The 12,142-nt window shown below is 47.2% G+C and overlaps 1 protein-coding gene across 11 annotated transcripts in view; it reads left to right on the forward strand.

Annotated features, from left to right (window-relative positions):
• The window catches only part of RABL6 (RAB, member RAS oncogene family like 6), a 121,766-nt gene that overhangs the window by 93,378 nt on the left and 16,246 nt on the right, over positions 1-12,142 (forward strand). For all 11 annotated transcript variants that reach the window (XM_073314659.1, XM_073314655.1, XM_073314653.1 and 8 more), the window contains 2 exons: positions 9,441-9,653; positions 11,229-11,586. In XM_073314659.1, the coding sequence (XP_073170760.1) occupies positions 9,441-9,653; positions 11,229-11,586 (571 nt within the window). The remainder of the gene's footprint in view (positions 1-9,440; positions 9,654-11,228; positions 11,587-12,142) is intronic.

A 12,142-nucleotide genomic window follows, 5' to 3' on the forward strand; every position in this document is an offset into this window, starting at 1 on the left:
AGATCTCCCATGTAGCCGCTTTATGCTGATGAGAGAGCTCTCCCGTCGACATAATTAAGCGATCCCCAACGAGCAATGGTAGCTATGTTGGTGGGAGAGCATCTCCTACCTACATTGCGCTGTCCACACCAGCGCTTCTGTTGGTGTAACTTACGTCGGTCAGGAGGGCGTGTTTTTCACATACGTTCTTCAAGTGTTTGCTTAAGTAGGTGGGTGTGTGCCAAGTGCACAGTCATCGGAAGGTTTTTCCCCTAGCAGTACCCATCGTGTCGGCCTGGGTGCACCCTGGAATCGCGCCTTCAAGTCGCCGCATATAGGTCCCTGCTGACCCTCTGCCTCCCCAGTTCCTTCTTACCGCCAGTAATGATTGTTGGAGCTGAGTGTCTCTCTTGCTTCAGCAAGCATTTCCTCTAGTTATTTTTGTATCTTCAATCTGTAAATATTTAAATAGTTAGTATTAGTTGTAGTTAGTTAGTAGCTAGTTAGTGTTTGCGGGTCCCCCAAACACAGTTCGTTCCCCTCTTCGGGTTTTGGGCGTGCCTTGATCCCTAGGGTTTAAACCGTGCGGGACCTGCAACAAGCCCATGCCAAAGGGCAATCTCCACGACTCCTGTCTAAAGTGCCTGGGGGAAGCACATCAAACAGTTTTGTTGCAGGATCTGCAAAGGGTTCTGCCCTAGAACTAAAAAGGGAAGGAACTTCAGGCTCAAGCAGCTCCTCATGGAGGCAGTTCTTCATCCCCAACTGGCTCCAGGCCAGCAGGACACGGCACCCAGCACCTCCATGCAGAGCATGCCGGCCTCCATTAGAGAAGCTATGGGAATGAGGAAGGACTCTATGCATAGAAACCCTCAGCACCATCACTCCACAGCGCCAAAGTCCATGACAGCAACACGGCACTGCTCGCACTCACCAGCGCCTCACAAGAGGCACAAGAACAATAGAGGGCACTTGTCCATGGTGAGAGGTGATGTGTGGTGGGGGTGGGACTGAGGGGTTCAGATTGTGGGAGGAGGCTCAGGGCTGGGGCAGAGGGTTGGGGTGTGTGGGGGGGTGAGGGCTCTGGCTGCGGGTCTGGGCTGGGGATGAGGGATTTGGGGTGCAGGCTGCCCCAGGACTGTGGCGGGGAGAGAGGTCTCCCCCCAGCCCTCTCTCACCACAGCAGCCCCGGACCTGCTGTGGTGGGGAGAGGCACCTCTCCCCCAGTAGCCTCTGCTCAAGAGGAAGACTTGGGTTCTTCTGGGATTAATATCAAGCAGAAAATTTCACAGCTGAATAACAGACTACGGGCCAAATTCAGCATTTAGTCACACAATGGATATTAATGGAGTTACACTGGATTTACACCAGTGCAATGGACAGCAAGATTTCACTCCCTCGGTAAGAAAACTGTTAAAATTTTCAGCAGCTGTAAGAAGTGTCCATACCCATAATACCATTTTGACACTGGTAAACAACATGAGAGATGTGCTGATGTGCTGGGGGAAGTATTCACAGCAAAGGCAAAACTGTACACGACTCTCCTGGATCTAAGTTTTGTTACAAACCTCAAGCTCAGGCCAGCTTTGCTGAAAGGGTTTGTTGTGACCCTTTTGTGTGAACCTGGGGCTGCTTGATGGGTTCCATGAGGAAACTGTCCTTTCAAAACTTAGTGAAACAGGAACAGTAGGAACTCTGGCTTCAGCTGGGCTTTGATTTGAGTTAGAGAGAGTGAAGGGCTGGAATGCAAAACACAAACTCGGCCCCCGCCCTAGAGCCGCAGCGGCTGGGAAAGGTACCTCTCCTGCGGCCCCAGTCCCGAAGCCGCCACGGTAGGTCGGGGCTGCGGGAGAGGTGCCTCTCCCCGCCGCAGCCCTTGAAAGGCTGCTGCATGGCTTAGCGGGAACTTAGCTCAGGACGCAAGGCCTCTGGTCCCAAACAGAAGTCTTGCTCCATATCAGCATCAGAGAGTTGAAGGTGGTTCGCTTAGCCTCTCAAACCTTACACATCTGCCCTCCAGGTAGGATTGGATCAGTCATGACGGACAGTACAACAGCGATATTTTATATAAAACAGACAAGGTGGAGCATGCTCCTCCCCTCTGTGCCAGGAAGCCTTCAAGCTGGCGGACCATCTCAGCAGATCATTCCATGGCCACGAGTGGTCCATTTCCTCGGACATCATGAACAGCATCTTCCAACAGTGGGGAATTCCCCAGGTGGACCTGTTCACAAAGAAAACAAACAGGAAGTATCAGTAGTTTTGCACCTTCCTGAATCACAGCCTGGGCTCAACCACAGATGGTCCTTCCCAGGGAGAGGAAACATCTGTTCTATGCGTTTCCCACCCTTTCCGCTCATTCACGAGGCCCTGCTCAAGATCAGAAGGGACAGGGCGTCTGTCATTCTAATAGCACCTGCCTGGCCCCGCCAACACTGGTACGCATCACTCCTGGAACTGTCAGTAACCACTCCGATCACCCAAGACCATGGTCACTTCCAGCACCTCAACCTTGAATCTCTCCACTTCACAGCATGGAAGCTTCATGACTAAACCCCATGTCAGAGATGTCCTCCTCAGCAGCCAAAAGCCGTCCACTAGAGCTACTTACTTAGCTAAGTGGAAGAGATTTTCGATCTGGGCAACACAAAGGGGCACGTCTCCAACTCAAGCATCAGTACCCTTCATCTTAGACTATCTACTGCACTGGATGCAGTCAGATCTGGTGGTGTCATCTGTAAAGGTTCACCTGGCAGCCATGTTGGTATTCCACCCAGGGGTGGATAGTCGATTGGTCTTTGCTAGCCTGATGGTAAGTCATTTTCTCAAGGGCCTGGACAGGGTATATTCTCCTGTCCGCCATCCGATACCAACATGGGATCTTAACCTGGTGCTCTCCAGGTTAATGGGACCTCCCTTCGAGCCCTTACCAACATACTCAGTCCTCTACCTCTTGTGGAAAGTAGCATTTCTGGTGGCAATAACTTCAGTCAGGAGGGTGTCTGGGATCAAAGCCTTGACATCTGAACCTCCATACAGGGCCTTTTATAAGGACATGGTCCAGTTGCGGCCTCATCCAGCCTTCTTGCCAAAGGTGGTATCTCAATTTTACACAAGTCAGGACATCTTCCTCCCAGTGTTTTGCCCTAAGCCACACGCTAACAGCAGGGAACAAAGACTCCATTCCCTGGATGTGAGGCAGGCTCTGGCCTTCTATATTGAAAGGACAAAACCATTCTGGAAGTCTAACCATCTATTCGCGATAGCAGACAGGATGAAGGGCCTCCCAGTATCGTCCCAAAGAATTTCGCTGTGGATTATGTCCTACATTCGGACTTGTTATGACCTGGCAAAAGTACCAGCCCCAACGCTAACAGCGCATTCTACAAGGGTGCAGGCCTCCTTGGCCACATTCCTGGCACAAGTCCCTATACAGGAGATTTGCAGGGCAGTGACCTGGTTGTCGAGCCACACCATCACTTCGCATTATGCCATCATCCAGCATGCCAGGGATGATGCAGTTTTCGGCAGAGCGGTGCTTCAGTCAGTGAACGCTGACCTATGAGCTCTGATCCCTCCTCCAGTGGTCTGCTTGGGAGTCACCTACTTGGGATTGACATGAGCAAGCACTAGAAGAATCAAAAACAGTTACCTAGCTTCTCATACCTATTTTTCTTAGAGATATGTTGCTCATGTCCATTCCAAGGCCCATCCACCTTCCCCTCTAATGGTGCCTCCGGCAAGAAGGAACTGAAGAGGCAGCAGGGCCCTATATGCAGCGCCTTGAAGGCGTGATTTCACGGGGCGCCCTGGCTGACCTGACAGGTACCGCTAGGGGAAAAACCTTCCGGTGATTGTGCACGCAGCATGCATACGCCTACTTGGAATGGACATGAGCAACACATCTCAAAGAACAACAGTTATGAGAAGGTAGGTAACCATTTTTTTTACTGACAAAAGTGCTAATGTAGGCATAACCTTTAGATGCCCATCCTAGATACAGTGGAGTAGGATTTCTTGTAATTGAGCCCTTCATGAGACTTACTAGTGTGGTGACTTCATTCAGAAGAACACTTTTGCTTTGCCTTGACATGTTTTCTTTCTGTGCTATAGAATCATATCATAGAATATCATGGTTGGAAGGGACCTCAGGAGGTCATCTAGTCCAACCCCCTGCTCAAAAGCAGGACCAGTCCCTAATTAAATCATCCCAGCCAGGGCTTTGTCAAGCCTGACCTTAAAAACTTCTAAGAAAGGAGATTCCACCACCTCCCTAGGCAACGCATTCCAGTGTTTCACCACCCTCCTAGTGAAAAAGTTTTTCCTAATATCCAACCTAAACCTCCCCCACTGCAACTTGAGACCATTACTCCTTGTCCTGTCCTCTTCTACCACTGAGAATAGTCTAGAACCATCCTCTCTGGAACCACCTCTCAGGTAGTTGAAAGCAGCTGTCAAATCCCCCCTCATTCTTCTCTTCTGCAGACTAAACAATCCCAGTTCCCTCAGCCTCTCCTCAGAAGTCATGTGTTCCAGACCCCTAATCATTTTTGTTGCCCTTCATAGAATCATAGAATATCAGGGTTGGAAGAGACCTCAGGAGATCATCTTGTCCAACCCCCTGCTCAAAGCAGGACCAATCCTCAATTTTTGCCCCAGATCCCTAAATGGCCCCCTCAAGGATTGAACTCAATCCGCTGGACTCTTTCCAATTTATCCACATCTTTCTTGTAGTGTGGGGCCCAAAACTGGACACAGTACTCCAGATGAGGCCTCACCAATGTCGAATAGAGGGGGACGATCACGTCCCTTGATCTGCTCGCTATGCCCCTACTTATACATCCCAAAATGCCATTGGCCTTCTTGGCAACAAGGGCACACTGCTGACTCATATCCAGCTTCTCGTCCCCTGTAACCCCTAGGTCCTTTTCCGCAGAACTGCTGCCTAGCCATTCGGTCCCTAGTCTGTAGCTGTGCATTGCGTTCTTCCGTCCTAAGTGCAGGACCCTGCACTTATCCTTATTGAACCTCATCAGATTTCTTTTGGCCCAATCCTCCAATTTGTCTAGGTCCCTCTGTATCCTATCCCTGCCCTCCATCGTATCTACCATTCCTCCCAGTTTAGTATCATCCACAAATTTGCTGAGAGTGCAATCCACACCATCCTCCAGATCATTTATGAAGATATTGAACAAAACCAGCCCCAGGACCGACCCCTGGGGCACTCCACTTGACACCGGCTGCCAACTAGACATGGAGCCATTGATCACTACTGTTGAGCCTGACAATCTAGCCAACTTTCTACCCACCTTATAGTGCATTCATCCAGCCCGTACTTCTTTAACTTGCTGACAAGAATACTGTGGGAGACTGTGTCAAAAGCTTTGCTAAAGTCAAGAAACAATACATCCACTGCTTTTCCCTTCATCCACAGAACCAGTAATCTCATCATAGAAGGCGATTAGATTAGTCAGGCATGACCTTCCCTTGGTGAATCCATGCTGACTGTTCCTGATCACTTTCCTCTCCTCTAAGTGCTTCAGGATTGATTCTTTGAGGACCTGCTCCATGAACTGAAGAGGCAGCAGCAACATCAAACTGGCATTAGGATGCTACATGGTTTTTGCTATATCAGGGATTCTCAAATGATTTCAGTGTTGACCATGTTATGCTTTGTGGACCCCTTCCGTCCCCTTGTGATTCCATAATATCCCTTTGGCCACTGCACCAATTACTGACATGGAAAAGTCATATTAGAGCAATATATTTGTGTACTTTAGCAGTCTTGAAATGTGGCCTAGCTGCTGGAAGTGAGCCAGCCCCATGGGAGGACTGTGGGTTGTTCACAGACCACAAGCTGAGAACGGCTGAGCTATGTAATTCCTCTTTAAAGTAAATTGGAATCACATGGCTAACAACCAGCACAAGGACAAGTCTTTGAAGACTTATGGGATTATGTGTCCCAAGTTCCATTTTTGTTGTTGTTGGTTTTTTTAAGGCCTGTTTTCTGTCCTGCAGTGTATAGGGAGAACTCTTGAAATATATGTTCCTTGAGCAGCTCATTGAGACAGTTATATTTCCTATTTCCCGGTCACAGGGCTTGCCTGGCTTATCCTTAGTCTGATGCACTGTGCTAAGATGTATTTGAAGGGTATTAAAGAAGCTTATCAGACTCAGAATAGACGTCCCCATTTCTTCTCTGTTCCTGGCCTTGCCGGAAGTAGTTAAGTTATGCTTATGGGTGGGATACAGGATTAGAAAGGTGAGTTCTGTGTGAAGCTGTGGATCTGTTTTCACCACCTCACTAGACTTTTATCTTTACTAACCATCTAGTTATCTTTCTATATCCTTAAATCTGCATCACTCTGAACTTGTCTGTCGTCCCAGTCGTTTTCTTGCCCTCCCCACTCCCCCCCATATACACCTCCATGGACAGCTGTTTCGGTAGTGTCACCCAGCTGTGTTGAGAGTGCAAGTGAGGGGAACTGAGGACAGGGTTTCCTTCACACTGTGGAGCCTCCCCTTGCCCTGGCGCATGCTCATACCACCCCTCTCCCACAGCACAAGTTCCCTCCAGCTTCCTTGCTGAACTAGATTTTAGTTCCTTCCCCTCTGTTTCTCTAGCTCCTAAATTAAAGTGGCAGGAGGAGTTTGTTCAGCCTCTCTGTAGGGGAAGGTACATTAGGGAGAGAGCTAAGGCTGCTCCGTTTCTTCTGAACTGAAAGCAGTACACTCAGGATTTGAAATGGAGTTTGCCCTATATGCCACTGAGCCTCAGTATGGGGGGCCTCACCTAGCATGTTCTTTGGCGTCATGTCAGCAGGGTTTACCTTAAATCTCCTACTTCTTTGGTGCTGGGTGCCCATATTGGGGACCACAGTAGCGCAGGATTAATGCAGGTTTGGCAGGCTGTTGAGACTGGTGCAGTATGCTTATTTTTGCATTCTTTGCGAGTTCCTTCCAACCCGCGAGTCAGTGCCACAAGGTGATACTAATTTTGCATTGTCGGACCTTGTTTGTATTGCAGCAGTGTTTTTCCTGATGTATTTTCACTTCATTGTTTTGCTGTTTAAGCTGCAGCTAGGAGATTTGTGTAGAAGCTAGTGATGGAGGCAGTCAGTCTCTTTACATATATGCTGCATGTGGGGATGAGCCACTTTGTTCACCTGTGCGTGTACATGTTCTCTCTATCCAGACTGAGGACATTTTAAAGATCCGTGCCTAAGTCTAGTGTGTGTGCTGATTGGTGGGAAGATAATTGCACTAACAGCAGGTGATAGCTATAGTTGCATTAATTAAGCTACTGCTGTATATTCAAGACAGTACTATAATCTAGAGAGTGAGGTTTCTAGAGCATGTCACGCCACCAATAGCATTTTAAAATAAAGCCACCTGCAGCATTGTTTCTAAGACATTTAAGGGAAATTCACTCACATTCTTTTTAATCCCCAGAAACCTCTTTTTAACACCCCTCCCTCCCTTTCCCCCAGTGTCATGTTTTAGTTCGTTTTTGTGGGGTGAGCCTGGGGTGAGGCTGTGCCCTCTTATATGGGAGATCAGGGTTCAGGAGCCAGTTCTCTCTTGTTCATGAGTCTGGTGTGGGCTGTGAGGGCTGCAGTGGCAACCCACTCAGCCTGGGGGGCAACATGTCCCTAATGCTCAGCAGTCAACACCTCTTTGGTTCATCGTGGCAGCAGCAGTGTTGGGCTCTAGAAGGAATCCTGGGCAGCCTCCCTCAGCTGGAGCATTGGTGGCTGTAGTGTTTAGAAAGCAGAGGATCTCTTTAGCACTCCAGAAGGGAGGCAGAGGAATCCCCAAGGGGATTGCATGTAAAACCTGAATGTTGCATGATGATCTAGGCAAATGGTCAGTTGAAATCAACACTTACCGCAGTGTCAAATTTGAAATGAGCTCTCTCCATCATACACACTCAGTTGGTAAAGGTACAAATTCCTGAGACCATCCACTTGAGAATGATAGTCTGTAAAAAAAAAAAAAAAAAATGGCTGGGTGAGTAGAAATGGAATCAACTAAAGTCCTTTGAACATCATGTTCCTTTAGCAAGCACGTGTGGCAGTTTCCACCCTCCACAGCTGGTCAGTGTCCTGCTGGGCATTGGCCGGGGGGGTCAGAGTGATGATAGACACCAACTAGAAAACCAGGTCTGAAGCTTGAGGGACGATTAGTCAGTCATAGAATCATAGACTATCAGGGTTGGAAGGGACCTCAGGAGGTCATCTGGTCCAACCCCCTGCTCAAAGCAGGACCAGTCCCCAATTTTTGCCCCAGATCCCTAAATGGCCCCCTCAAGGATTGTACTCACAACCCTGGGTTTAGCAGGCCAATGCTCAAACCACTGAGCTATCCCTCCCACCTGAGGAGGAGTCCCAGTGCCTTCCTTTAACCCTCTGAAGTGTTAACCATCACATGCCATAAATGTTATTTTTTGTATTTGGAAGCTAATGAGATGAGTTTGTGAAATCTTTAACAAGTCATTAAAAGGAAGGTGAATGTTCTATGTGGTTTGGACACCAACATAATACATCCATTTATCAAAAGCAAATGATCCTCTCTGAATAAAAACTACTTAATAGAGAAAGCAGGCAGGATAAGGAAAGGGGATATAAAGTCTCCTGGGTCTGAATTGTGAAAATAATCTGTATTCCTGACGTGAGCAAATCTTGAGGAAAGCATTAATATGGCAGGTCCTTGGGAAATCAAGCCAAGAATTCCCAGTTTATAATTCTGCAGTGAAACTCCCTATCAAGATGTCTCAGAATCCATAACCCTGTTCAGTCAAGGGAGCCTTAAGGGCTCTTACACTCTAAAATGTGTCCTTAGGTTAATTTAATTTGGGGAATGTTAAGCATTGTTATAGTGTCTGGGTAGCTGCCTACTTCAGGGAGCACTATAGAATAGAATTAACACAGAGGAGCTAAAAGCTGAAGGTATATTCCTGCCACTGTGACAATATGGGATATTTCTGAATCACAGGACATGGGGATTAAGGCATGCGATTCCTGTTGGTTTTTAATTAACTCATACCGTGCACAGTGTTCGGGAAATGTTCCCGTAAAGTCCTCGCTGAGGCACAAAGATGTTCTGCAGCTGTGAGGTCTCACCCAAGATCTTGGTTGTACTGACCACTACTTGCTGCCCCACCACACTCCCCATGTTATAATCCAGTGTGGAACTTGGGCTGTGCCAGGCCTCTGGCTCTGGTGATCAGATACTGCCTGAGCTCTATGGCAGGTCAGGGAGTGCACGGTCAAATAGGACACTGGTATCTTCAGATGACCCGGACTAACCACAGATGGCCCTCCATTAAGGTAGGGAAGAGATCCTAGAACTCAGGTTGCATTAGTCTGGAACACCAGTGCTTCGTTTGCATTCTAGAAGTAGGAGTGTATGCATCTGAATGCACCCTGAGGGGTTCTGTTTAACACTTCTGTATCTTACAGTGATGGGGAGGCTCTTGGAGGGAATCCCATGGTAGCTGGTTTCCAAGATGATCTGGATCTAGATGACAAAGTGCCCAGCAAACCCTCATTGGCAACAGAACTTGTACCAAGCAAAAATATTACTTTGTCAAGTGAGGAGGAGGCAGAAATGGAGGATGCTATGGTCACCGTCGTGGCTGATGAAGACATTGACATTGACTACAAGACACAATGGTATGAAGGAGTATAGTCTACTAGCTAAAGTATGAAACTGGGAGTTGGGAGATGTAGGTCTTTTTTCAGTCCTGCCACTGACTCACTGTGGCCTTAACCAGCTCACTTAATCTCACTGAGCCTGTTTCCCTAGCTGTAAAATGGGGTTATCTGTGCCTCACCAACTGAGGCCAACTTTGCAACAGTTCACAAACTACAGATTCTCTGATGGAAGGTGCTATGGAAGTGCATAGTAGTATTACTGATCACCATCCAGTTTATTCAGTTTGGATGAAATTGTAACACAAATGGAGCCAAAGGGCTAACTTGATTTGTCATATCAAGCAATCCTTCCACAGAGTGTGAGCCGCTCTTCATGAGGGAGTGGCCCAGCCTTCTTCCAAAATTTGAACAAGAGGAGCTGGGTAAGCCGTTGAGCACTTTTTCATAGTGGGTGTGGGTGGGTCTCAAGACTCATTGCTTAGGGCACAGACGGCGCTTGTGATGCCCTCTCTGTGCACCAAAACAAGCAGCACTTTGGCATGGCGGAATGGCATTGCTGCTCTTGCTGGAGATTGGAGCCCACAGAATATGGTGTAAATTGCATGGAATAGGAAGTGTGCCGTCATATAAATAATGCAACAGGGCTTTGCCCACAAGCAAGTGCGTTGATCTCAAGTATTTGTGTCCTCAGGGATGTCTGGGCTATCTTTCAGCATTTGGCTTACTGCCAGAAAGATTTCCAGGGTCTGAGTGCTAGTATAAAACCTATAGAGTCTCATCACTGCTTAGGTGTAGATGAGAGAAATCCCCTAGAATAGGTTCCGCTAACTGATTAGTTACTATTAGTCACTTTGTTTCACTTGTTCAGTGTGAGAGATAAGGGGAGTAGACATGGAAGAGTACAGGAAAGAGGTGGAGCCTCTTGGTTTTCCTCAAACACTGTCACTATCTGAGTGTCATAAGAAAGATAACGCATGTTGTGTTAAGATACCTCCTGTCTCCCGAGGGCTCACAGTTAGTCCTGGTCTCTAAGGTGCCACAAGTCCTCCTTTCCTTCATGCAGGAGAAGGGATTTGGCATGAGGTCATAGGATGAAAGCCAGGGGTTCCAACTTGCTAAGACTGTGACTGTATAAATCCCGCGCTTTTAATCAACGTTCCTCTATCCCTTCGAGTGCTGCCTCTTTGGGAGGATCTGAATAAGGAAATATTTGTCTATATGAAACTGATTTCTAACAAAATCAACTAGTTATGCTTCCCCCTTTCCATATGATCAGGGAGGCCTCAATTGTAATGGAGAAAAGTATTAGTCAAACATTAACATTCCAGTGTCCCTGGTGGAGTCTGGCAGATTCCAATATCTTCCTTACTCCAGCGGTCTGACCTTCTGAAACAGCCCATTGGGGCAGCTTAATTGTGTGGTGGGACCACTCCTGATGGATCCAAGGTGGACATTTCCCTCTTTGTTTCCACCACACCTGGCTCCTTGTGACTTAGTGGGCCTGCACTTAGCTGGGATATGATGGGAGGGCTCCAAGCTCACCCTTTTGAGGTTGTTAGAGTTGTAGCTGACAACTTGTTACCTTTTTTAAAGGTCTTCCAAAAATTCAGTTAAACCACAAAAGGAAGCAGCTTCCACCAAAGCACCTGACCAGAAGCCTCCAGGCAGCTTACCTCCCCATTCTGGATCTGAGAAACACAGCAGCCCAAAGCTCCCCATCGATCTGCCAGCCACTGGAGCTGCTGCTCCTACAGAGACAGCATCAGTCCAGGCACAAAGGACCATGTCCCAGAACAAGGACTCGGCTTCCAAACTGAAGGGGAGCAAAGAAGAAAAGCCTGAGGAGTCTGACAGTGATCAGGAGGGACCGATAGCCACCCAGATGCTTTCATTTGTGATGGATGACCCGGACTTTGAAAGCGAGGAGTCTGACAGCCAAAGGAAGAAAGTGGTAAATAACATGCATGCGTCACTGCTTTCTAGCACAGCCTAGAAGCAGCAATGGAGTGATCTTGTCTGATCTCCAAGTATCCCAAGAGCGCCAGCTGCAAGACAAGGGTTAAACCATCTGAAGAGCATTATTGTTCAAACACAGGCCACTAATGTTCTTCTCATTGTTGAAGCCGAATGGTAGCGTCTCTCAGTTGTATTTTTAAGTATACAGAGTAGGGCTGTCAAGCGATTAAAAAAATTAATCACAATCGCACCATTAAACAATAATAGAATACCATTTATTTAAATATTTTTGGATGTTTTCTACATATTTTCCAATAGATTGATTTCAATTACAACAGAGAATACAAAGTGTACAGTGCTTGCTTTATATTTATTTTCGATTGCAAATATTTGCATTGTAAAAAACAAAAGAAATAGTGTTTTTCAATTCACCTAATAGAAGTACTGTAGTGCAATCTCTTTATATGAAAGTTGAAGTTTACAAATGTAGAATTATGTACAAAAAATAACTGCATTCAAAAATAAAACAATGTAAAATTTTAGTATCTAAA

Source organism: Lepidochelys kempii, chromosome 16 (assembly GCF_965140265.1).
Source record: "Lepidochelys kempii isolate rLepKem1 chromosome 16, rLepKem1.hap2, whole genome shotgun sequence".
NCBI classification, from domain to species: domain Eukaryota; kingdom Metazoa; phylum Chordata; order Testudines; family Cheloniidae; genus Lepidochelys; species Lepidochelys kempii.